We start from the raw sequence: 27,780 nt of genomic DNA on the forward strand, positions 1-27,780 counted from the left end.
ACTACAATATACAGTAGCCAAGAGAAAGTAGTTCATCTCTTAAGGTAGTCTCTTAAGGTGGTACAGGTTACATACACCACACTCGCCAAAAGGTGTCTTTCTCAGTTCGAGTAACCTCTTTCTACATCTGTCAGGACTCGGGAGGCATAAGCCACTGGCCTCAACTTGTCATGCCGTTCTTGGAGCAACTGTGCACTCAAACTATCCCCAGTAGCTGCTACCTCCAGATAAAAATCTTCATTCCCGTTTATAGCTCCTAGTGCGGGTGCAGTTTGTAAATTTTCCTTTAGGCGAGTAAATGCCTCCTTACAACTCTCATCCCATTCCCATCCTACTCCTTCCCTAAGGAGTCTAAGCAAAGGGGCTGCCGTGGCTGCATAGCCTTCAATAAAATCCCTGCAATACCCTGTCATACCAAGAAAAGATCTCACCCTAGTTACACTCTTTGGAGTGGGTAATTCCTGTACTGCCCTCTCCTTTGCCTCGTCTATAGCCCTTTCCCCCACCCTAATTGTCAATCCTAAGAATTTCACCTCCTCCGGTCCTATTTGGGCTTTCTTGGGGTTTGCCTTAAACCCTGCCTCCCCCAACAGCTTTAGTAGCTTGTCCAGTGGTCCTCTGCACTTTCTGAGAATAATAATAGGTCATGCATGTACTGGATCAACTGGCTAGGCTGACTGAAATTCTTTAAAGCATTAGCCATACACTGATGGAAATTTGAGGGACTGTTATGAAACCCTTGCGGGAGGCATGTCCATGTATACTGTTGCCCTTTGAATGTAAAGGCAAATTTATACTGATCCTCCTGCCTTACTGGGATAGACCAGAACCCATTAGCTATGTCCAATACAATGAACGTCGTTGCCTCCGCAGGGATATTCCCTATTAGATCGGCTACTGCTGCTACTGTGGTGCGCATGCTGGAATACCTTTATTGAGAACCCGGTAGCCTACTGTGGCTCTCCATGACTGATCGGGCTTCTTAACTGGCCATAGGGGTGAATTTACATGGGTCGCTATCGGCCTCAGTACCCCTTGTTACACGAGGGAGCTCAGTGCAGTGTCCATGCCCTTCTCTGCCTCCCGGGGAGAACTATACTGTTTCTGAGGTCGCGACATTGGGTCCCCGTGTACCTCCACCTCTACCCCCGTTACCCTACCATAGTCATGTCGGTGAGTGGCGAACACTCCGAGATTATTTTTCATATACCCCCGATACCTTTCCGAGGTGTTACGGAGCAATTGTTCCAAGTCATAGCTACCCTTCAGTTTCATAGTACAGGCGCTACCTTTCACTTTCTCCGCCTTGGGGATAACTAGAACTTCCTTAGGTTTATCTGAAGCAACCGCCCCCCATAGACAATGGTTTCAAATATCCACAATCACATAGTGGGCCAGCATAAAATCAGCTCCGAGGAACCCCGCGCCAGGCTGATCCCATTGCATCAGTATGCATTCCCACTTAGTGACAAGGGGTCCTAACCCTATAGACAAAGGTTTCGATACCGCCTCAGCCTGCTCGTTCCCTGTGAAACCCACTAACTTAAACGGGAATACAAAAAGAAAATACTGCAGATGCTGGAAATCTGAAATAAAAACAGAAAATGCTGGAGAAACTCAGCATGTCAGGCAACATCTGTGCTGAGAAACAGAGTTAACGTTTCAGGTCGATGACCTTTCGTCAGAACTGGAAAAAAGCAGGAAATGGAACAGATTTTTAAGCAAGTGTAGTGGCTGGGAAATGGGGAGGGGATGAAAGAACAAAAGGGAAGGCCTGTGATAGGATAGAAGGCAGGAGAGATTAAGAGACATTGAGAGATATTAAGAGATATTCAAGGCAAAAGGAGATGGTAATGGGACAGGTTAAGAAACAAAGGATGGCTCTAGATGAAGTGTAAATTGCGCTGGCAGAATCGAAGACAGCTGCCAACTTAAACGGGACCCTGCTCGATCATGGAGAAATGGTCGGGTTTGGCAAGTGATCCACCATACTGGAAGCTCCGGTGTCCACGAGATACTTTCCCCGAACGACCTCTACCCTGATCTCTACACAAGGTCTGCCCCACTCATCGTAGGTGAGCGGGCACAGGTACTCGGGCTGGGTGCGTCCTAGTCATGGGAGAAGTGGGGGCGTGCTGGGCTTTTCTCTACATACGGCAGCGACCAGCTTTCCCTGGTCTTTGCCCATAACCTGCCGTAACGCGGTCACTAGAAGTTCCACCGGGTCTTCTACCCTCTCCTTCTCTGCCTCTACTATCCGTGGTTTTGACCCTGAGGAAACCCCCCATATCCTGGTTTTTCCCTTTTTGGGAACTTGCACTCCCTGTTCCAGTGTCCCATTCTTCCACAGTTAAAGCACACCTGGGATCTTTCCACCTTACCCCCCTCCTGCTTCCATTCTTTTCTACCATTCACGCTTCCCTTCATCTCGTGTACTTTTCCCTTTTGTTTATTCTCCTCCCCTCGGTCGGATTTAAAAGCCAGAGTCAGTTTCCTTAACATGCCTGGCTCTGTATTATTAACATCCTCGGAATCGAATCATGATTCCGCCCTAGCCCTGATCCATGGCAGGCTGTTAGCCACTAGGGTCCTCAACCAATGATTCCTGGGAGCCCCTAACAACTGCACTCGGGCTAGATCTCCCCCCGTTGCTTTCAGATACACGGGCTACAACCTGTCGGCGCCCAGCCAGCTGTCTGGTCTGCTCGACCTGCAAGAACGGGCTGCCCTGGCTATGTCCCAGCGCCATTAAAATTTCGTCCTTTACCCCGTCCAGGGTACCCCCTCCTAACTTAGTGGCTGCCGACAAACTCTGGTACAGCTTCCTATCTAGAGAGAACATGATCAGCTTTTTCCGTTCATCGTCGTCACAACTATTGATCCCTCCTATCTGCTCTACATTGGCAAAATGAACAGAGGCATCCCCTCCGTGCTTCAGTTTCGGCACTCTGGCCAGCATTTCCTGCCACTGAAGGGACATACAGAGAAGCACATAATTGTAGTGTATGTACTTTGCAGAAGGAACTATATTCTGCAGCCCCTGTATACTGCAGTACCAGTAGTGACCACCTCTGTATATAAGCCTGTGTAGTAACCTTGCATAGTTAGTTCCAGTTTGTCTCCACTCAGTAAAGACCTGTTATAACCAACTCCTGCAGTCCGTGTCTCAATTACACACGGACATAATACTGGCGACGAGCAGATCCGAACTTACCTACAGTCTGCACCACCTCATGGGGATCCACCCCTGAAGCGAAGTTGTCAGAAGTCGAGGCTAGAAGGAAGAAAGAAAAAATAAATAAAACAAACAGAAGAAACGGGCGTCGACCGTGGGCAACCGCCTCTGATTCATCGGAGTTGAAGATTTGCAGGAGAGGCTGTCAAGAGCGGGGCTTGGTTATCCTGTCGATGGTGTTCCAGCTAATCGGGCTGGTGGCAGGTAGTACACTGATCCTTCCTGGGCTGCGGCGGGCTAGAGCTCGATCGGGTGGATTTTCAACGGGGCTGAGCAGCGTTGTCGGGAAGAGGAGAGAGAGAGAGAGGGTGGAGCACACAGGGCGCGGCTGGTGCTACGAAGCCGGGCAGCGTACAGACCCGAGAAGAGGGAGGAAAGTGTCCCGTCGGGTTGCTCCAACGAAGGGGAAATAAAAGAAATTAGAAGCGCAGAAAGCCGCGAGGAGCTGCAGTTTGCCATGGGAACCGCGGAGAGCGGCGTTAGCAGCAGCGCGGGGGGAAGTGCGCGAAGACCATAGGGCGTCGCCATCAAGGCATAAAACGCCAGCAACAGCGCTAGCAGCAGCGGAGAAGACGGAAAGCGCGGGAGGCGCCATTTTGTTAAATCGGGGAAGAAGGGAAAGCGTGGGAGGCGCCATCTTAGATTTCCAAGATGCTGAAGACTGGCAATATCACTGCCTTCGATAATGCAATAGAAGACTGGACCACATATGTGGAAAGAATCGAAGTATCTTGCGAGGCAAACGAAGTAGCCGATGAAAAAAAGGCATCGGTACTACTAAACTTAATGGGCGCAAGAACGTACGGCCTATTGCGGAACCTGATTACTCCAGCCAAACCGATGGCGAAGAGTTTTAACGAAATTGCTGATATCCTACAGGAACACCTAAACCCTACACCGCTGCTGATAGCAGAAAGATTTAAATTCCACAGGAGAAATCAGCATAAAGATGAGAGCAATGCTGATTATCTTACGGAACTACGCAAGCTATCAAAGCACTGCCAGTTCGGAGCAGGACTGACAGATACTCTACAGGACAAATTTGTCTGTGGACTCCTGAGTGAAGGAACCCAGAAGAGGTTACTCTCAGAGAAAGAGCTGACGCTAGATAAGGCTTTCAGCATGGCAGTATCGTACGAAGCAGCAGCAAGGGGAGCTGCAGAAATACAGCAAAAGCCACAGGAATACGGCACCCACAAAATGACACGGGGATTTGAAAAATGTTATCGCTGCGGCAGAACAACCCATGACCAGAAGGACTGCTGGTCCAAGGACAAAATATGCAGGCAATGCGGAAAGATGGGACACATTGCACGAGTTTGCAGGTCTGGGAAGAAGACTAACGACAACAAAAAGGCTACTAAGGAACAGTACAGGAAAGTACAAAAGATGACGGACAGTAGTTCCGAAGACCAGATGAGCGATAGTGAATCCGGGAACAAGAGACTAAGCTGTCTCAAACTTCACAATGTAATCGCAAAAGAGGATCACCGAACCATTTGGGTCACCCTCACGATAGCAGGGTCCCAAGTCAAAATGGAATTGGATACAGGATCAGCTCTAACCATCATGAATCGACGAGACTACGAGCAGCTATTCTCACACATACCCTTGAAAGAGACATCCATTGCCTTGAAGACGTATACGGGGCAAAAAGTATACCCCAGAGGGAAAATAAGGGTGCTTGTCGAATACAACGGCAAGGAAATATAGAAATTGTATCTGTACACACTGCAAGATGGTGGACCACCGTTATTGGGACGTGAATGGATCAGAAAGATAAGTTTAGACTGGCACTCCATTCAGGCACTGACAGTGGCTGGTAAAAAGGATGACGACGTCACACCTGGATGATTGTCAAAAATCTTAGCTAACGCCAAAGAGGTATTTCAACAAGAACTGGGAACTCTTAAAGGCGTAACCGCCTCGATAAAAATAGAAGAGAATACAATTCCCAAGTTTTTCAAAGCAAGACTGGTACCATATGCAATTCGCCCAGCCGTCGAGGCAGAGCTGGAGAATCTGGAGAATGCAGGCATGTTATCTAAGGTAGACTGGAGCAAGTGGGCGACACCCATCGTTCCTGTCATGAAGAAAACGTTAAACAATAAGTCTGATGAGCCAAGGAAGGTTCGCATCTGTGGGGACTTGAAAGTGACGGTGAACCCAGTCCTTCACACAGTACAATATCCTCTCCCGAGGATAGAAGATATTTTCGCCTCACTATCTGGAGGGAAGCGTTTTACAAAAATTGACCTAGCACCAGCATATTTGCAGATGGAGGTTGAAGAATCCTCTAGGAAGTATCTCACAATAAACACTCACAAAGGTCTTTACCAGTATAATCGACTGGTATTCGGAGTAGCATCAGCTCCGGCGATATGGCAAAGAGCGATGGAACAAGCCCTGCAAGGGATTCCGGGGACTCAGTGTTACTTGGACGACATCCTAGTGACAGGTGAAAATGACAGTGAACACCTTGCCAACCTAGAGCAGGTGCTCACTAGACTAAGAGAACATGGGCTACGAGCCAATCGCCCCAAGTGCGAGTTTTTTAAGAAACAGATATCGTATTGTGGCCACGTGATTGCTGAAGAGGGGTTACATAAGTCCCCTGACAAAATTGAAGCGGTAGTTAAGGCTCCAGCGCCTGAAAATGTGTCGCAACTGAGGTCATTCCTCGGATTGGTGAATTACTACCACAAGTTTTTGCTGAATTTGTCCACAATTCTGCACCCACTGAACACCCTACTACAAACTGGAGTAGCATGGAAATGGAGCAATGAATGTAAGCGGGCCTTTCAGAAGAGTAAAGACCTAATCACTTCAAGAGAAGTATTGGCTCACTACAACTCATCACTACCGATAAGACTGGCGTGTGATGCGTCTCCCTACGGCATTGGAGCGGTACTGTCACATAAATTCCTTGATGGTTCAGAGAGGCCGATAGCTTTTGCGTCACGCTCGTTAACCTCAGCCAAGCGTAACTACGCCCAGATTGACAGAGAGGCCCTCAGCCTGGTGTGGGGGGTGAAGAAGTTCAATCACTACCTGCACGGTCAGAAATTTACTCTACTAACTGATCATCAACCTCTTGTCTCCATTTTCAACCCTCAGAAGGGCGTCCTGATAATGACAGCACAACAGCTACAGAGGTGGTCCCTTTTGCTAGGGGCACACCAATATGACATTGAATACAAAGGAACTAAACAGCATGGGAATGCTGATGGATTGTCGCGCCTACCGTTGCCGACGATGGAAGAAGCACCTGCAGTGGATCCAGTTGAGATATTCCACTCGACCATAGTCGAATGTCTACCTGTGACGAATGCAAACATAGAAAACGAAACACGAAATGACCCGACACTCTCCTGGGTCTATGATTTAACGGTGAAGGGATGGCCAGCACATGGCGAACCACTGTTGCCAGCATTCTCGCCGAGAAGAGAACAGCTGTCAGTGTGCAGAGGAACCTTGATGTGTGGATCCAGAGTAGTAATTCCACCCAAATTGAGGGATAGAGTGCTCAACGAGCTTCATGACGGTCATCTGGGAGGGGTAAAAATGAAGAACTTAGCCAGAGCGTTTGTGTGGTGGCCGGGAATCGATAGAGAAATCGAAGAGATGACCAAGAGCTGTACAGGATGCCAGAAGGTCCAAAACGCCCCACCACAAGCCCCTCTACATCCATGGGAGTGGCCCTCATCTCCAATGCAAAGGGTGCACATTGATTTTGCTGGTCCATTTATGGACTCGATGTTTTTAATTGCGGTGGATGCACATTCAAAGTGGCCAGAGGTAATAAAAATGTCCTCAACCACCACAGAAAAAACTATCACAATCTTACGAACCATATTCGCCATAAATGGGCTGCCTGAACAGATTTGCTCCGACAATGGACCACAGTTTGTGTCTGAAGAGTTCCGGAGGCTCTTAAAGAACAATGGTGTTAAGCATTACACATCCGCCCCATATCATCCAGCCACCAATGGAATAGCTGAGAGGTTCGTTCAAACATTCAAGAAGGCTATCAAGGCAATGTGTAATGAAGACATACCCCTACAACACAAGGTGGATAACTTCTTGTTTGCCTACCGGAATGCGACACATGCGGTTACCAACCAAACTTCAGCCATGATGTTCTTCAATCGAAGACTACGATGCCGCTTGGATTTGGTTAAGCCAAACATCAGAAGAGATGTGGAGAACAGGCAGTTTCAGAATATGAATGAAAGGCCGACCAGGAGTTTTAAGATAGGTCAACCAGTTTTGGCCCGGGACTACCGCACAGAGAAATGGCAGCCAGGAACGATCTGTACACGGCAAGGACTTCTAATGTATACCGTGGACGTTGGAGAGAGCATTGTAAGACGCCATGCTGACCAGATTCTAGAGTCACTGGAAAACGTCAATTCCACACCACGATCCGATACACCTGGTGGTGAAACCGAAGTACCAATTGCATCTACCTCAGAATCGGGAATATTGGAAGCAGACGAACCCAACAACGACGTTGATTCCGAATCAACTCTGCCAGAAGAACCTGATACCCCAAAGAGGCGTTATCCAGACAGAATCAGGAAGCCTCCTCAAAGACTGAACTTATAATTGCTTAACTTCAGCTAATGTATATGACAACTGTAATTGTAAATATGTTATTCAATTATTAATTGAATGTTATGTACTGTTTAGCTAAAAGGGGAGGAATTGTAGTGTATGTACTTTGCAGAAGGAACTATATTCTGCAGCCCCTGTATACTGCAGTACCAGTAGTGACCACCCCTGTATATAAGCCTGTGTAGTAACTTTGCATAGTTAGTTCCAGTTTGTCTCCACTCAGTAAAGACCTGTTATAACCAACTCCTGCAGTCCGTGTCTCAATTACACACGGACATAATAATTATCACTCTGCAATGGCCCCTGACCGCCACCTTGTGGGAGTGGACAGAACTTTTGCTGTCGCAGGGGACACATCGGTCTCAGTGGTCCCTGTGCTTCGGGAGCCGGTCGAATCTCTCTGTACTGGATCCCATCATCGGGCTCCTCATTCCAATCTACCCCAACTTCCCCTGGTGCCATGAGACAAACCATACCCCTGGCCCTGGATAATGCTCGGGTCAACTTACGGATTTTTTCATTAGAGGGCCCGTGATCAGCCTCTTCATGTACCCGGTTTTTGGCTACCCTGTATGCCACCTTTATATCTTTTAACTGCTCCTCAGCCTTGTCAGCTCTCTCTGAGTTCCTATTACCTTCCTCACGCTGAGCCTGACACTGCCTTCAACTTTCGGTGACCTGACATTGCAGGTACTCTAACGTATTTCTAGCTGTTTCTTCCTGCGCTTTTCTCTTCTGCCTTTCAAAGCTCAAATCTTCTGTCAGTCGGTTCACTATGGCTCGCTCTCTCCTGCCCTACTTTCAGATTCCTGTTTCTCTATTCCTAAATGCTCAACTTTCTCCATGAGCATCTGAATTTGTTTCTGCATACATATTAGCCAAATCGCCTTTTCCTTCGATTTCTTATGTATACTACTGCAGGTCCACGCTACCGCTTTCTCATACGGACTGTCAGAGTGTAACATTTCACGCACCCAGTGCTCGGAAATGTTTACTTTCCCAAACACATACGAGGATATCCTATCCTCCATCGTGGGTTTCTTGCACTTAACCCTGTCCATAATTTTGTTCTAAACCTTGATGTCCTGCCACGGTTGCCAGATTCTGTAAGGGGTTTTCCCCGATACTGGTCCCCCCGTTGCACACAGTTCTTGGACGTCAGGATTTATAAGAACAAAATACACACGGCACAGGGTTTTGGATCAACCTTTGATTCATTTGTTTATTGAACACACACACTTACTTCCATAATATAAATCTCTACGATTTATATCAAGCTAACAACCCCAAAATACAAACGCCTACGCAAGGGTCATTTGCATCAACACAATATGACACAGTTAAACCCGTCCGCGATTTGACTGTTACATATAAAGTTACCCAGACTCAATAACAAAACCCTTATTGTGATCTGACTGAAACTCACAAAATTACTCAGACTCAATCATAAAAGCCCCCTCGATGATTTGGCTGAATCATACAATCACCACTCCCGATCAGCTGTCTCTTGGAGTTGATTGTAGGCTCGAATCTTTCTGTTTGCTATTCTGCCCTTGGCTTCCACTCACTGTCATCCACACCTTTGTTTTGGTTTCCCCTCCCCCCCCCTTTCCTTTTTTTTTCTCTCTCCCACATGGCAGCTGTCTCCCATTCTGCCAGCGCATTTCATAGAAACATAGACATAGAAGATAGGAGCGGGAGTAGGCCATTCGGCCCCTCGAGCCTGCTCCACCATTCAATGTGATCATAGCTGATCATCCAAATTCAGTACCTGGTCCCTGCTTTCTCCCCATATCCCTTGATCCCTTTAGTCTTAAGAAATATATCCAACTCCTTCTTGAATATATTTAATGAATTGGCCTCTACTGCCTTCTGTGGTAGAGAATTCCACAGGTTCACCACTCTCTGGGTGAAGAAATTCCTCCTCATTTCTGTCCTAAATGGCAAACCCTTTATCCTTAGACTGTGACCCCTGGTTCTGGACTCCCCGACCATCGGGAACATCCTTCCTGCATCTAGTCTGTCCAGTCCTGTTAGAATTTTATAAGTTTCAATGAGATCCCCTCTCATTCTTCTAAACTCCAGCGAGTATAAGCCCAATCGACCCAATCTCTCCTCATACGTCATACCTGCCATCCCAGGTATCAGCCTGGTGAATCTTCGCTGAACTCCTTCCATGGCAAGAACATCCTTCCTCAGATAAGGCGACCAAAACTGCACACAATACTCAAGATGTGGTCTCACCAAGGCCCTGGACAACTGCAGCAAGACATCCTTGTTCCTGTACTCAAACCCTCTCGCTACGAAGGCCAACATACCATTTGCCTTCTTAACCGCCTGCTGCACCTGCATGCTTACCTTCAGCGACTGGTGCACAAGGACACCCAGGTCTCGTTGCACTTCCCCTTCTCCCAATCTATTGCCATTCAGATAATAACCTGCCTTCCTGTTTTTGCCACCAAAGTGGATAACCTCACATTTATCCACGTTATATTGCATCTGCCATGCTTCTGCCCAATCACCCAACCTGTCCAAATCATCCTGGAGTTTCTCGGCATCCTCCTCACAGCACACACGCCCACCCAGCTTTGTGTCGTCTGCAAATTTGGAGATTTCACACCTAATCTAGAGCTGTCTTTTGTCTCCACTAGTCCTATCACCATCTCGTCTCATTTTGAATACCTCTTAATGTCTCTTCTTCTCTTTTGTTTTCTCCCAACCCAATCCTCCTTAGGCTTGTCTAAGTAACATTGCCAATCAGTGCTGTAGGCTCATGCCCATTAGGAACTCGATTGAGGCTGTCCACATTAATTTCACGTAGAACCCTTATGAGCAGCAGACAGAAGAGACTTTCATCCCATCCATGGATTTGAACCAAAGTCCCAGAGGTGAAAGGCCAGGGTCTAACCCACTCTACCACCTAGTTTCCCTGGAAGAGTCATTCCCTATCTACCCTGCCAATTTTCTTCATTATTTGAAACACCTAAATCAGATCACCCCTTAACCTCTTTATTTCCATAGAATGCAACCCAAGTTTACCCAGTTTCTTATCGTAACTCAGTCCCTTCTTCCCAGGTGCCATCCTGGTGAATAATCACTGGACTTTCTCCAAGACCAGTTTCTCCTTCCTAAGGTAGCGTACCCAAAGCTGAATACAATATTTCAACTGAGGTCTGACCAGTGTTCTGTATAAATGTACTACTTTTTCCTTGATATTCTAAACTTCTTGCTCCCTTGACCCTATTCCCACCAAACTGCTGACCACTCAACTTCCTTTTCTGGCTCCCATGTTAGCTGACATTGTTAACGGTTCGCTCTCCTCAGGTACTGTCCCCCTTTCCTTCAAATCTGCCGTCATCACCCCTCTCCTCAAAAAACCATCCCTTGACCCCTCCGTCCTTGCAAACTACCACCCCATCTTCAACCTCCCTTTCCTCTCCAAAGTCCTTGAACTTGTTGTCGCCTCCCAAATCCATGTCCATCTTTCCCACAATTCCATGTTTGAATCCCTCCAATCAGGTTTTCGCCCTTGCCACAGTACCAAAACGGTTCTCATCAAAGTCACAAATGACATCCTTTGTGATTGTGACAAAGGTTAACAATCGCTCCTTGTCCTTCTTAACTTGTCAACAGTCTTTGACATGGTTGACCACGCCATCCTTCTCCAAAGCCTCTCCACCGTTGTCCAGCTGGGTGGGACTGCCCTCGCCTGGTTCCATTCTTATCTATCTAATCGTAGCCAGAGAATCACCTGCAACGGCTTCTCTTGCCACTCCTGCATTGTTACCTCTGGGGTCCCCCAAGGAGCTATCCTTGGCCCACTCCTATTTCTCATCTACATGTTGCCCCTTGGCGACATCATCCAAAAACACAGCGCCAGTTTCCACATGTACGCTGACAACACCTACCTCTACCTCACTACCATTTCTCTCAACCCCTCCACGGTCTCTAAGTTGTCTGACTGCTTGTCTGACATTCAGTTCTGGATGAGCAGAAATTTTCTCCAATTAAATATTGGGAAGACCGAAGCCATTGTTTTTGGTCCATGCCACAAATTTCGTTCCCTAGCCACTGACTCCACCCTTTCCCTAACATCTGTCTGAGGCTGAACCACACTGTTTGCAGCCTTGGTGTCATATTTGATCCTGAAATGAGCTTCCGACCACATATCCGAAGCATAACTAAGAACGCCTATTTCCACCTCCGTAACATCACCCGTCTCCGCCCTTACCTCAGCTCATCCGCTGCTGAAACCCTCATCCATGCCTTTGTTACCTCTAGACTTGACTATTCCAACGCACTCCTGGCTGGCCTCCCACATTCTACCCTACGTAAACCTGAGGTTATCCAAAACTCGACTGCCCACATCCTAGTTCGCACCAAGTCTTGTTCACCCATCAACCCTGTGCTCGCTGACCTACATTGGCTCCCAGTTAAGCAATGCCTCAATTTCAAAATTCTCATCCTTGTTTTCAAATCCCTCCATGGCCTTGCCCCTCCCTATCTCTGTAATCTCCTTCAGCCCCACAACCCCTCGAGATATCTGCGCTCCTCTATTTCTGCCCTCTTGAGCATCCCTGATTATAATTGCTCAACCATTGGTAGCCGTGCCTTCTGTTGCCTAGACCCTAAGCTCTGAAATTCCCTGCCTAAATCTCTCTGCCTCGCTACCTCTCGTTCCTCCTTTAAGACACTCCTTAAAACCTACCTCTTTGAACAAGCTTTTGGTCACCTGCTCTAATTTTTCATTATGTGGCTCGATGTCAAATTGTTTGGCCTAGAAATTGAGTTTTGGCTTAGCCAGGGCTTTAGTGCCGGAAGTTAGTGCCGGCGCTAAGTCCCCCTGCGCGCGCCAAAAATTCAGCAGGGCCGCGCCCAAACGGCTGCCGGCGCTACTGAAGGGTCTTTGCGGCGGTAAATCGGCGCTAACTGCCGTTTCGCGCCGCAATTCCGGCGCTGCGGCACCCGATGCGGTGCGGCAGGCTCGGGAAGTGCAGGCCTCCTCCTTCCCTTAAGGAGGAGCTGCCTGCACCCGGCCGCGGCCCGCGAAAATCTTTTTAAAAATGAGCCCGGCACCTCGGACAAGTGCCGGGCTTGCTTCTGTTCCGGGGGGGGGGGGGGGGGGAAGTCCGGGGAGGGAGCTGCGGCCAGGCGGCCGGCGGGAAAGCGGCCGGCCGCCGCGGGGCCTTTAATGCGCCGGCGCAAAGACTTGTAAGACTCTGTTGCCAGAGTCTTAGTTGCGGCTGCCACGGGCGAGGCGGCCGCAACTGAATTTCGGCGCTGGGGCCCGTTGGCATGGCAACCGGGACGCTGCGCACACCGATGACGTCATCGGTGCCGGCGCAGCGCTACCGGTCTACCGCGGCGGAAGGGCCCCAGGCAATTTCGGCGCCAATTGCAGCGCTAGGCCCTCTAGCGCCGCAAAATCGGTGCTAAGGGCACTCAATTTCTAGGCCTTTGTCTTTTAATACTCTCCTGTGCAGCGCCTTGGGACGTTTTACTATGTTAAAAGCGCTATATAAATACAAGTTGTTGTTGATGTTGTTGTAGACCTCTTCTGGCAAAGCCCAGCATTCCATTATCCTTTATTGATCCTGCTTTATTTCTCAGAACTAGCTTTAATGATTTACATACCTGCACTCTTAAATCCCTTTGCTAATCGTTTTCTCCCTAGTGCTTCCTATTCAGATTATACTCCCATATCCCATTCTTGCATCTAAAGTACATTACGTCAAACTTTGTTATGTTAAGTGGCATTTGCCATTGTTTTACGAATGTGTTCATTTGAAGTCAGAGTACACTATACCTCGTAGTTTAGTATCATTTGAAACCTTGGACATACCTTCCTCTATCCCCAAATCCATGTCATAAGTATCTTTTACTAAAAATCTTACAAAGCTAACACGAGATCAGATTGGATGGAATTATTTTTCTCTCAGAATAGTGTATATGTGAGGAATAATTTTGTGAATTTGCTGGGCAGAAAATCATGAACCTTGGTCAGACCCCATCTGGAGTACTGCATTCAATTTTGAACACTGCAACTCAGGAAAGGTATATTGGCCTTGAGATTTGTAGAGCACAAATTCATCAGAATGATAGCAGGACTTAAAGTGTTAAATTTTGAGGACATTGTTTGCATTGCCTTGAATTTAGAAAATTAAGGGGTGATCAAATTGAGGTGTTTAAAATTATAAAGAGATTCAATAGTGTAAATATAGAGAAACTATTTCCTATGTTGGGAGAATCCAGAACAAGACAGCATAATCTTAAAATTAGAGGTGGGCCAGTTAGGACTTGAAATCAGGAAATACTTTTTCCCCCACAAAGGGTCATGGAAATCTGGAACTCTGTCCCCCAGAAAGCTATGGATGCTAGATCAATTGAAATTTTCAAGACTGAGATTGCGAGATTTTTGTTTGGTAGTGGCATCGGGGCTATGGAGCAAAGGTGGATAAATGGAGTTGAGGTACAGATCAGCCATGATCTAACTGGACGGCGGAACAGGCTCAATGGACTGAATGACCTCCTCTTGTTCCTATGTTCCAATGTTAGGCTTTTTCTCACATCTAGCACACAGAGCCAGTTTCAACTAGTGTTAGTTCCATTGGGAGCTAAAACTAACCACAGCTAAAATTGACTGTGTGCATTTCTTATGAGAAAACGCGAGGCTAAGTGAATGACTCCGCTAGATGACTAGAATAGGCTGTCCCCTGACTGGTGGATTTAGACTGATCAGAAAGCAGACTTTTTACACCAAACTGTCCTGTAGCCCAAGAAGTTTAAAGAGCTCAGACTGAAGCTTCCCATTTTTCATGCTTCTCAGGAGGGAAAAGATGGGCAGAGAAGAATGAGAGTGAAAATATGGGAGGTGGGGAGGGTGAGAATGAGGGCGGAGGGAAAGATGGGGCTAAGTATGGTGGGAAGAGGGAAGATGGCTTGAATTTATGTGTCTCGGGACTTGGATTTTTGTGTAAAAGGGTTTTACTTTTTTGTGATGAGGGGTTCTCACATTTTGAGTGTGGAGGATATGGATTTGCATTTGAGCATAAGCATAAGAGCATAAGAAATAGGAGCAGGAGTAGGCCAATCGGCCCCTCGAGCCTGCTCCACCATTCAATAAGATCATGGCTGATCTGATCCTAACCTCAAATCTTCTATCACCCTCCATCCCACCCGAACCCATGTGATCTCCTGAGAGAGGCGTAAAACCAGATAAAAAAACCAATGGCCAACTTGGGAGAAAAAAATCTGGGAAATTCCTCTCCGACCCATCTAGGCGATCGAAACTCGTCCAGGAGATCACTCTGTCCCTATATTTTCTACAGTACTTACCTTCTGTAAAGGCGATCGCCACCCCAGCCAGGAACAGGAATAAAACTATCTCCTGAAATCTAACACAGAATTAGAACACAAGAAGTAGGAGCAGAACCAGGCTACACGGCCCCTGGGCCCGCTCCACTACCCACAGGGCCATGACCATTCCGAACCTAGACTCGTCCAATTTCCTGCCCGCTCCCCGTAACCCTTAATTCCCTTTACTCCTAGGGAACTATCTATTTCTGTTTTAAATTTATTTAATGATGTAGCTTCCACAGCTTTCTGGGGCAGCAAATTCCACAAACCTACCACCCTCTGAGTGAAGAAGTTTCTCCTCATCTCAGTTTTGAAAGAGCAGCCCCTTATTCTAAGATTATGCCCCCTAGTTCTAGTTACACCCATCATTGGTAACATCCTCACTGCATCCACCCGATCAAGCCCCTGCACAATCTTATATGTTTCAATAAGATCGCCTCTCATTCTTCTGAACTCCAATGAGTAGAGTCCCAATCTACTCAATCTCTCCTCATATGACCACCCCCTCATCCCCGGGATTAACCGAGTGAACCTTCTTTGTACTGACTCGAGAGCAAGTATGTCTTTTCTTAAGTATGGACACCAAAACTGTATGCAGTATTCCAGGTGCGGTCTCACCAATACCTTGTACAACTGCAGCAATACCTCCCTGTTTTTATATTCTATCCCCCTAGCAATAAAAGCCAACATTCCATTGGCCTTCTTGATCACCTGCTGCACTTGCATACTAACTTTTTGAGTTTCGTGCACCAGGACCCCCAGATCCCTTTGTACTACAGTACTTTCCAGTTTCTTGCCATTAAGATAATAACTTGCTCTATGATTTTTCCTGCCAAAGTGCATAACCTCACACTTTCCAGTATTGTATTCCATCTGCCAAATCTCTGCCCACTTACTTAGCCTGTCTATGTCCCTTTGCAGGTTTTTTATGTCCTCCTCACTCACTACTTTCCCTCTCATCTTTGTATCATCTGCAAACTTTGATATGTTACACTCGGTCCCCTCCTCCAAACCGTTAATATAGATTGTAAAGAGTTGGGGACCCAGCACTGACCCCTGCGGAACACCACTAGTTACTAATTGCCAGTCTGAGAACGAACCATTTATCCCAACTCTCTGCTTTCTGTTAGAGAGCCAATCCTCCACCCACACCAGAATATTACCCCGAATCCCGTGATTTTTTATCTTGAGCAATAATCTTTTGTGTGGCACCTTGTCAAATGCCTTTTGGAAGTCTAAATACACTATGTCCACTGGTTCCCCTTTATCCACCCTGTATGTTACTTCCTCAAAGAACTCAAGCAAATTTGTCAAACATGACTTCCCCTTCATGAAACCATGCTGAGTTTGTCCTATTAAATTATGTTTATCCAAATGTCCCGTTACTGTCTCCTTAATAATGGACTCTAACATTTTACCAACCACAGATGTTAGGCTAACAGGTCTATAGTTTCCAGCCTTCTGCCTACTACCCTTTTTAAATAAGGGTGTTACATTAGCAGTTTTCCAATCTGCCGGGACCTTTGCTGAGTCCAGGGAGTTTTGGAAAATTATTACCAATGCATCCACAATCCCTACCGTCACTTCCCTCAAGACCCTAGGATGTAAGCCATCAGGTCCAGGGGATTTATCCGCCTTGAGTCCCATTATTTTACCAAGTACCACTTCCTTAGTGATTTTAATCGTATTTAGCTCCTCCCCCCCCAGAGCCCCCTGTTTGTCCAGTGTTGGGATATTCTTCGTGTCCTCTACCGTAAAGACTGATACAAAATATTTGTTCAGCGTTTTTGCCATCTCCATGTTTCCCACCATTAATTTCCCGGTCTCATCCTCTAAGGGACCAACATTTACTTTAGCCACCCTGTTTCTTTTTATATAACTATCGAAACCTTTGCTATCTGTTTTTATATTTTTTGCTAATTTACTTTCATAATCTATCTTCCCTTTCTTAATCAATCATTTAGTTATTTTTTGCTGTCTTTTAAAGACTTCCCAATCTTCTATCCTCCCACTAGATTTGGCTACCTTATATGCCCTTGTTTTTAGTCAGATACTATCCTTAATTACTTAACTTAGCCACGGATGGCGCTCTTTTCTTTTCACCCTTTTTTCCTCAGTGGAATATATATTTTTTGGAAGTTGTAAAATAACTCCTTGAATGTACACCACTGATCATGTACCGTCTTATCCTTTAATCTATTTTCCCAGTCCACTCTAATCAATTCCGCTCTCATGCCTTCATAGTCTCCTTTATTCAAGCTCAGCATGCTTGTTTGAGATCCAACCTTCTCACCCTCTAATTGAATATGGAATTCAACAATGTTATGGTCACTCATTCCAAGGGGATCCTTTACTAGGACATTTTTAATTAATCCTGTCTCATTACACAGGACGAAATCTAAGGTTGCTTGCCCCCTGGTCGGTTCAGTTACATACTGCTAAAGAAACCCATCCCTAATACACTCAATGACCTGCCAATTTGATTTGTCCAGTTAATATGATAGTTAAAATCCCCCACAATTATAGCTGTTCCCTTATTACAAGCCTCAACTATTTCCTGATTAATACTCCATCCAACAGAGTTGCAACTGTTCGGAGGCCTATAGACTACGCCCACTAGTGTTTTTTTCCCCTTATTATTCCTTATCTTCACCCAAACTGTTTCACCATCCTGCTCCTTTGACCCAATATCATTTCTCTGAATTACAGTGATTCCTTCCTTTATTAACATAGCCACCCCACCTCCCCTTCCTTCCTGCCTGTCCTTCCTGATTGTTAAATACCCTGGTATGTTTAATTCCCAGTCATGGTCACCCTGCAGCCATGTTTCTGTAATGGCCACAAGATCATACCCATATGTAGTTATTTGTGCCATTAACTCATTCATTTTGTTACGAATGCTACGTGCATTCAGATAAAGAACTTTCAAATATGTTTTGTGACACTTAGTTCCTGTTTTTTCCCCTTTTACTACTGTACCTTTTACTCCATACTTTCTGTCCCTTCCTGACACATTCTGTTTTTTAATTCCCCCACTGCTACCTAAGTCTATGACCTTCTCCGTTGTCATTTCTATTATTTGCTCTCTCGAAACCTCCCCCCCACTAATTAGTTTAATAGGCAGTCTCGCTTCTTTTGTGTCTATGTGAGTATCACAAGTTTTATGTATGGGGGTTTGAATCTTTGTGTACGAGAGTATTTGAATCTTCTGCCTATTGGCATTCACAGATCTATGTAATCATCTAGCCCACTCACTGATTTTGACACAAGTATTGGCCCCCAGATCAAAAACATTGGACGTTCCTGTCCTATCTTGTATGAAAATAGAATGTTTGATGGTTACTGTCAGTGCTGCAGTGTATACAAGGTTGTAGCTTACGTTGTAAGTGTATGACCTACTCTTCATATTGGGGAGGTTTGTAAAATAAAGCCAGAGTGGAGAGCAAAAATAGCCAACAAGGATGGAGAGGAAAGAAAGTGTGAGGAGTTAGGCCTGAATGAAAACTGCACTGAGGAGAAGAACACGGTTATTTTAATTAGAGGTGCATAGTTTAAGAGGGGTCATAGAATCATAGAACCATTTGGCCCATTGTGCCTGTGCTGGCTTTTTGAAAGAGCAGTCATGCTTAGTCTATTCCCTGTTACCTCATCAAAGAATTCAATCGTTAGTCAGACACGATTTATCTTTAACAAATCATTGTGGGCTCTCCTTGATTAACCCATGCCTTTCCAAATGAAAGATTATTTTGTTCCTGATGATGGTTTCCAATAACTTCCCCACCACTGATGATAGGCTGACTGGCCTGTAGTTTCCTGGTTTATCCATCTCCCTTTCTTGAATAGTGGTATAACATTAGCAACCCTCCAGTCCTCCGGCATTACTCCTGTATCCGATGAGGATTGAAAGATTGTGACCAATGCCTCTGCTATTTCTACCTTTTCTTCTTTCAGCAACCTAGGATGCATTTCATCTGGACCAGGTGACTAACCAACTTTCAGTAATGTTAATATTTTTAGTAGGTCTTCTCTATCTATTACTATCCTGTCCATAACTTCCCTCTCCTCTTTTAGTGTAATCTTCACATCATCCGCTTCCTTTGTGAAGACAGATGCAAAGTACTCATTTAATACTTTTGCCATGTCCTGTGCCTCTACATGAAGATATCCCTTTGGGACATGACAACATTAAAATGTTGATAAGAATGGATAATAAAACAAGCAGGTTATTTAACTAGACCGTAAGTGCTAGATGGCATGAACAACCCAAAACAAGAACAGATTCAAATTATTTTTCTCACAGAATAGTGGATGTGTCAGGGATAATTTTGTAAATTTGTTGGACAGAAAATCATGGGGAATGCATGCTTGAATTCCCAATATGTCCTTCTAGTGGGCAAAGCACCACATGAGGAGTGGAAATTTTATTTAAAATACCCCTTTAGGTATAGACTCTGAAGCTAATGTAGTAAATGCAGTATCAATTAACACCTTTGAAAAAATTGGATAAGCATCCAGTCAAGAGCTGGTTTGAGGGTTAATATAGATAGAGGTGACCAAATGCTCTATGGAACATGATGGCTTATAAACTGCTGGAACCAGATGAATTTGGTGCTGAGAAAGGCCAAGAGAAAATAACATACAATCTAAATTTAGAAAGAGTTTTGTTCAGTTTTTGAGGGGTAGATAGTTGTTTAGAATCCAAGAATGGGCTTAGACTGAATGGCCTCTTGTTCCCTAAATGCTTATGTACTATGCTGACAGGAGAGAAAAAATACTGAACAAGTTGGAAGAAACAGATTATCAGCTGACAAATTTAGCAATTATAGGTTGTGGCACAATTTGAATTCCAAAATAATTCCTGTTGAGGCACATAAAGCCTGTAAACCTATTGATGTAAACATATTTTCTAGGAATTTCCTCAGAGGTTCTCCACCAAAGTTATGGCAACCTATTGGGAGAACACCGGAGGAACTTTCCAGTGAATGGCCCCAAAATTCTGAGCTGGGGGAAGGCGTGTCGGCAATTACGCCTTTGTGAAGCCAGGAATTTCTGATGGGGCTAACCTATGCTGAGGCTCTGCAGGATAAATGTATAGTGTTAATTAGCTGTTGCAGTCTCTAGATCCAGCAGTCACAATCAATCAGGATTTGTGGAATGGATGGTAGTAATGGCAGGTGTAAGAGAGCAAGGACTTGGGTTTGAGACTTCAGTGTGCTAGCATGTTTTAGAAGATGTGAGTTGGTTAAAGTGAGTACTGCTTCTGGGATAAGAGCTGTGGTGCCATGTGATACTCTAAAGGGCAATGCTTCACTATTCATAGGAACATAGGAACAAGAGTAGGCCATTCAGCCCCTTGAGCCTGTTCTGCCATTCAATGAGATCATGGCTGATCTGCAACCTAACTCCATATACCCGCCTTTGGCCCATATCCCTTAATACCTTTGGTTAACAAAAAGCTATCAATCTCTGATTTAAAATTAACAATTGATCTAGCGTCAGAGAGTTCCAAACTTCTACCACCCTTTGTGTGTAGAAGTGTTTCCTAATTTTACTTCTGAAAGGTCTGGCTCTAATTTTTAGATTATGCCCCTAGTCCTTGAATCCCGAACCAGTGGAAATAGTTTCTCTCTATCCCCTTAATATCTTGAAAACTTCAATCAGGTCACCCCTTAACCTCCTAACCCCTTATTCTTCTCAGGAATATCCATGGGCTTCTCTGTGTATCAGTTATCTGGCTTGTTAAGAACATAAGAAATAGGAGCAGGAGTAGCCCATTTGGCCTTTTGAGCCTGCTCCGTCATTCAATAAGATCATGGCTGATCTTCTACCTCATCTCCACTTTCCTGCACTATCCCCATATCCTTGGTTCCCTTAATATTCAAAAATCTATCAATCTCTGTCTTGAATATACTCAACGACTGAGCCTCCACAACCCTCTGGGGTAGAGAATTCCAAAGATTCACCACCCTCTGAGTGAAGAAATTTCTCCTCATCTCAGTCGTAAATGGCCAACCCCTTATTCTGAGACTGACACCCCTGGTTCTAGACTCCCCATAAGAACATAAGAAATAGGAGCAGGAGCGGGCCAATCGGCCCCTCAAGCCTGCTCCGCCACTCAAAAAGATCATGGCTGATCCAATCTTGGCCTCAACACCACTTTCCCGCTCTCTCCCCATACCCCTTGACTCCCTTGTAGTTCAAATGTCTGTCAATCTCTGCCTTGAATATATTCAATGACTCCGCCTCCACATCTCTCTGGGGTAGAGAATTCCAAAGATACACGACCCTCTGAGAGAAGAAATTCCTCCTCATCTCTGTCTTAAATGGATGACCCCTTATTCTGAAACGATGCCCCCCTAGTTCTAGATACCCCCACTAGGGGAAACATCCTCTCAGCATCCACCCTGTCAAGCCCTATAAGAATTTTGTATGTTTCAATGAGATCACCTCTCATTCTTCTAAACTCCAGAGAATATAGGCCTAGTCTACTCAATCTCTCCTCACAGGACAATCCCCCCATCCCAGGAACCAGTCTGGTGAACCTTCGTTGCCCTCCCTCTATGGCAAGTATATCCTTCCTTAGGTAAGACCAAAACTGTACACAATATCCAGGTATGGTCTCACCAGGGCCCTATATAATTGCTGTAAGACCTCTTTATTCTTATACTCAAATCCTCTTGTAATTAAGGCCAACATACCATTTGCTTTCCTAATTGCTTGCTGTACATGCATGTTAACTTTCAGTGATTCTTGTACAAGGACACCCAGGTCCCTCTGAACACCAACATTTCCCAATCTCTGCTTTTCTATTTTTTCTACGAAAGTGGATAACTTCACATTTCTCCACATTATATTCCATTTGCCATGTTCTTGCCCACTCACATAGCCTGTCTATATCCCCTTGAAGCCTCTATATCCCCTTGAAGCCTCTTTGCATCCTCCTCACAACTTACATTTCACCCAGCTATGTATCATTAGCAAACTTGGATATATTACATTTGGTCCCCTCGTCCAAATCATTGATGTAGATTGTGAATAGCTGAGGCCCAAGCACTGATCATTGCGGTACCCCACTACTTACAGCCTGCCAACCCGAAAATGACCCGTCTATTCCTACTCTCTGTTTTCTGTCCGTTAACCAATCCTCAATCCAGGCTAGTATATTACCCCCAATCCCACGAGTCCCAATTTTGTTTAATAACCTCTTGTTATTCATCTGAAAACACTCATACATTTGCTGACCTAGTGAGGTCATTAAACTTCTTCCGACACTGCAAGGAGGTGCTTGGGCTTGTGGAGGACACACTTACAGCCAACAGTTGCAACCTTCCACATGGCAGGTGCTGCTACATGTGATTGCTTCTTTCCTGGTGCTCCAACAATGACATCCCCCTGTTCTCTGATGTGGGCCAGCAGCTTCAGAAAAGTTACATGCTCATCTTTTTTCTTCTTTAGTTGTCAGTTTTTGGCTCAGTGGTAACACTCTCGCCTCTGAGTCAGAAGGTCATAGGTTCAAACCCCACTTCAGGATTTGAGCATATAATCTAGGCTGACAGATCAGTGTGGTACTGAAAGAGTGCTGCACTGTCGGAGTTGCTGTCTTTCAGATGAGAATTGAAAGACTGTGACCAATAATGCCTTTCCACCCGCCCCGACGCCCGCCACCGCCCTCCCCCAAGTGTCCTGGCCAATATTTATCGTTAAACCAACATCACTTTTTTAAAAATGATCTGGTCATATATTGCATTGCTGTTGTAAGCAAGTTGGCTGCCACATTGCCTTACATTGCAACAGTGACTACACTTCAAAAGTACTTAATCGGCTGTAAAGTGCTTTGGGACATCCTGCGGTCATGAAAGGTGCTATATAAATGGAAGTTCTTTATTTCTTTAGCTCCAGCCATTTTACTCCCTCTTCCAAGAGCCTGCTCAATCCTTGAAATATAGAAGTTGCATCCTTACTCTGCCTTTCCGAAATTTTTTCAGTTCCCTCATTGATTGGACAATGGCCTTCCTCCTGACAACATTATTTCAGTTTGCTTATTCCAGTATTTCTGACTGGGTTAGCCTCCTCCGATATTCCCACCTCACTGCACTTACACCACTGCATTGGGGACCCAGGAATTTCCAGGTCTATGTGCATATGAAACACATTTCCATGTTGTACTTTACTCATAGTATGTAAGATTGATCTGTATTAGCCCAATTGTAGACAGTACAGTACATTGATTTATTTCATAACTTTAAGACATATTTTAGAAGGTGTTGATGTTAGATTTTAGGAGAATAATCAATAAAATTATCTGTGTGATCCTGAAAGCTTCTGCCTACATCTTGCAATCTAATGCCTTCTGTTGCCTAGACCCTAAGCTCTGAAATTCCCTGCCTAAACCTCTCCGCCTCGCTACCTCACTTTCCTCCATTAAGACACTCCTTAAAACCTACCTCTTTGACCAAGCTTTTGGTCACCTGTTCTAATTTCTCCTTATGTGGCTCGGTGTCAAAATTATTTTTGTCTTATAAAACTGCTGTGCAGCGCCTTGGGACGTTTTACTACGTTAAAGGCGCTATATAAATACAAGTTGCTGTTGTTGTTGTAATGTTGGGATTGAGTTAGAAATATTCACTACATTTTCTGTCCACTGACTATGAATGGGTGGAATCATAACCATAATTCATTTTTGCTTTACATTTATTTGCTGTACAGATTTACTTTTATTGACAGTATTTATAAATTCCAGATGACTGACCAACTGTTCAGAACTAATTTTAGATCCCAAATCGCATGTCAGTTCACAATTCTTACACAACCATATATGAACGTAGGAATGTTCAGAACGGGAAATGACCACTGTAATCCATCATAGAATCATAGAAAGTTACAGCACAGAAGAAGGCCATTTCGGCCCATTGTGTCCGCGCCGGCCAACAAAGAGCTATCCAGCCTAATCCCACTTCCAGCTCTTGGTCCGTAGCCCTGCAGGTTACAGCATCCCAAGTGCACATCCAAGTACTTTTTAAATGTGGTTAGGGTTCCTGCCTCTACCACCCCTTCAGGCAGTGAGTTCCAGACCCCCACAACCATCTGGGTGAAGAAATTTCCCCTCAAATCCCCTCTAAACCTTCCCCCAATTACTTTAAATTTGTTCCCCCTGGTTTTTGACCCCTCTGCTAAGGGAAATAGGTCCTTTCTATCTACTTTATCTATGCCCCTCATGATTTTATACACCTCCCCTCAGCCTCCTCTGTTCCAAGGAAAACAGACCCAGCCTATCCAGTCTTTCCTCATAGCTAAGATTCTCTACTCCCAGCAACATCCTTGTAAATTTCCTCTGTACCCTCTCTAGTGCAATCACATCTTTCCTGTAATGTGGTGACTAGAACTGCACGCAGTACTCTAGCTGAGGCCTAACTAGTATTTTATACAGTTGTAGCATACCCCCCTGCTCTTGTATTCTATGCCAAGGCTAATATTTCAATTTCAATTTTATTTGTCACATAACCAAATACAACAAGTGAAATCCAGTCAGTGAAATGCTTTTTTCTTAACGAGCCGAGCGCACCAAGCAGCAAAGGACACTTAGCTGCCTGGTACGCACGGAGCCCGCAAGGACGGCAGCCATCTTCATCGGCGCCATCACAATAGGGTCCGCTCTCGCCTCGCTCCGCCTTTCCCGCACTCCTGCCCGACAATCTTCAGCCGCCGTGGTACCGACGTCCCGGGGCCTGCTTCTCCCTGGCTCTCCTTCCACCCGGTCTGACCGCCTCCCCTCCCGCGGTGTCCGACCTTCCAGGGCATGCTTTTCCCGCCCTCGGTCCGCTGGCCACCTCCCCTCCTACCAGTTCGACCTCCGAGCCTCCCGCCGAGGAGCTGCCGGCCGCCGTGCTACGGCGGGTCGTCGTGGCCTCCATCGCTGCTTCTGCTGCCTCCCCACCGACAATAAAGGCAAGCATTCTGTATGCCTTCTTAACCACCTTATCTACTTGGCCTGCTATCTTCAGGGATCTGTGGACATGCACTCCAAGGTCCCTTTGTTCCTCTACACTACTCCGTGTCCTACCATTTAATGTGTATTCCATTTCCTTGTTAGCCCTCCCCAAATGCATTACCTCACACTTCTCCGGATTGAATTCCATTTGCCACTGTTCTGCCCACCTGACCAATTTATTGATATCTTCCTGCAGTCTACAGCTTCCTTTTTCAGTATCAACCACACAGCCGATTTTAGTATCATCTGCAAACTTCTTAATCATACCCCCTATATTTAAGTCTAGATCATTGATATATACCACAAAAAGCAAGGGACCTTGTACTGAGCCCTGCGGAACCCCACTGGAAACAGCCTTCCAGTCACAAAAACACCCGTCAACCATTACCCTCTGCTTCCTGTCTCCGAGCCAGTTTTGAATCCTACTTGACACTTTGCCCTGAATCCCATGGGCTTTTAACTTCATGACCAGTCTGCCATGTGGAACCTTATCAAAAGCCTTGCCAATCCCAAACTTCAAAACACATGGGACTGAATTTTCCATCCCCTTGTTTCCTCCTCTTGCCCACCAGCCCCCCCCCCACTCCACCCCAGGACACAGCTTTGACCCAACCTTCCTCCAAGTGTTGGTGGGGGTCTGCACCTAGAATTGGGGGTGACAGGCTTAAGAGGTCTGTAGAAGTGCTAATGGCTGACGGATGCGGGGTCTTCTGACTGCTATCCAAAATTGGCATCAAAGGCTCCATACCTTTTCACTGTCTCCTTTGCACCTGGGAACTGAGCATTTACCAGGTACATAGAAGAAGAAAATATGCTCTATGATGTTCACATGACTTTTGTAAGAACAGAACAAGATTCTTGTTTGCAATTCAATATTATGATTTTCACTAACATGTCTGCAAGGACATTTAGCTGGCAACATTATATGTAACTGAATTTTTATTCAGATTTAAATATTTTTGACTGTGTTAACATTGAAATGATAATTTTTGTGAAAATCACAAAAGCTGCTGGATATTTTTGAAGTAATAGTTACTAAATAATTCCACTTAATAATAAAATATGAGAAAATCAATGTTGAAATCTCACTTTTGACCTTAATAAAATTTGGTATTTTTTTGTAAAATTTTAACAAATTCTTATATTACTAAATATATGGCATCAGATTTAAAATAAATTAATCAAAGGAACAAAATCCAAATTTTACAGTTTTCCTATTTTAGGTGTTCACTGGAAAAGTTTCTATAGATTTTTGTATGCAACAATATTTTACTATTGGACATATAAACTAAACCGTCCCAGAAAAAATACAGAATTAGAAAGAAAAGGAGTAAGAACTATTGTAACATTTTTTTGTTGTCTTAGAAAATACAGGTTCTTACCAAGGAGACCTGCACAGTTTGTCGAAAGATAGTATATCCCATGGAAAGTCTGACAGCAGACAAGCAAATCTTTCATAAGTCCTGTTTCCGCTGTCACCACTGTAACAGTAAATTAAGGTAGGAGATATTCCTTATCTACAAGTAAGTTCTTAAAAATTATAGTATCTATTTCATCGTTCTCATCTGCAATGTGTTCAATATAATATTTTTATGTATTAGTGCTTCAAAGTAGGCATAATATTAATGTCTTTATAGTATTTGTTGATAGATATAGTTTGTGATTAGTATTTGACAATTCCCTTTTTGAGAAGACAAGATGTGCTAAAATAGTCAGGTAGGTTTCATTCATCTTCATAAATAAAAACTGCAAGAACACACTAACTACTGTTGGTTTACATTATTTAACTGAAATCTGAGACAATTAAAATAAACTAGGATTTTTGAATTGTGTTATGTACATCAGGTTAATACAGCAGTCATATACAAGCAGAATAGAACAACTATTTGATTTTAACTTAAGATTATTTAATGACAGTCTATGTGCCAATGAAATGTCTTTTGGATGATGATGTTAAATTGTATGTTTCATTTTCACCAGTCTTGGAAATTATGCATCGCTCCATGGACAAATGTACTGCAAACCTCATTTTAAGCAGCTTTTCAAATCCAAAGGCAACTATGATGAAGGTTTTGGACACACACCATACAAAGGAGGCTGGATAAATAACAGTCAAAGTAACCCCTCTGTTAATAAAAATTCTCCATGCAATAAAACCACCACAGATTGCAGCACGATGGAGATGCTGGGAGAAAAGAAAACCATTAGCAACAAAGTTGATCAGTTGGATGATGCAAATGATATAGAGCAACTGAGGACAGATACGGAGGAACAATTGAAAGATTCGCCTGATCAGATCAAGAAGGCTGCAGAGAGAAATAAATTAAATATCAATTGGCCTCCTTCCATCGATGCAAATAAGAAAGCTTTCAGTATTGAAGAGGAAGTGAAAGTGACAAAACCAAAATGGCCTCCAGAAGGTTCCAGTCAACAAATGTTGAATTCTAAAGTAATTGAGTGTGAGGAACCTACAGAATCATTAGTCAGCACTCTGCAACCACAAATCAAAACTGTGGAAAAAGCAGAAAGCATCTTGTACAATGATCATTCTAACGCTGAAAATATTGAGAAAGAAGACAATGAG

General features: G+C 44.7%; 1 protein-coding gene across 6 annotated transcripts in view; it reads left to right on the forward strand.

Moving 5' to 3' along the window:
- The window catches only part of xirp2b (xin actin binding repeat containing 2b), a 250,156-nt gene extending 222,858 nt beyond the window's left edge, over positions 1-27,298 (forward strand). For 5 of the 6 annotated variants that reach the window (XM_085986455.1, XM_085986457.1, XM_085986461.1 and 2 more), the window contains 2 exons: positions 26,562-26,695; positions 27,177-27,298. In XM_085986455.1, the coding sequence (XP_085842581.1) occupies positions 26,562-26,656 (95 nt within the window). In that variant the 3' untranslated portion in view covers positions 26,657-26,695; positions 27,177-27,298. The remainder of the gene's footprint in view (positions 1-26,561; positions 26,696-27,176) is intronic. The other variant, XM_085986456.1, reaches the window with a different exon arrangement.
- Positions 27,299-27,780: the final 482 nt, after the last annotated feature.

The sequence above is a fragment of the Somniosus microcephalus genome, chromosome 4, assembly GCF_052327205.1.
Source record: "Somniosus microcephalus isolate GS21.2 chromosome 4, FLI_Smic_1.0, whole genome shotgun sequence".
Taxonomy (NCBI): Eukaryota; Metazoa; Chordata; class Chondrichthyes; order Squaliformes; family Somniosidae; genus Somniosus; species Somniosus microcephalus.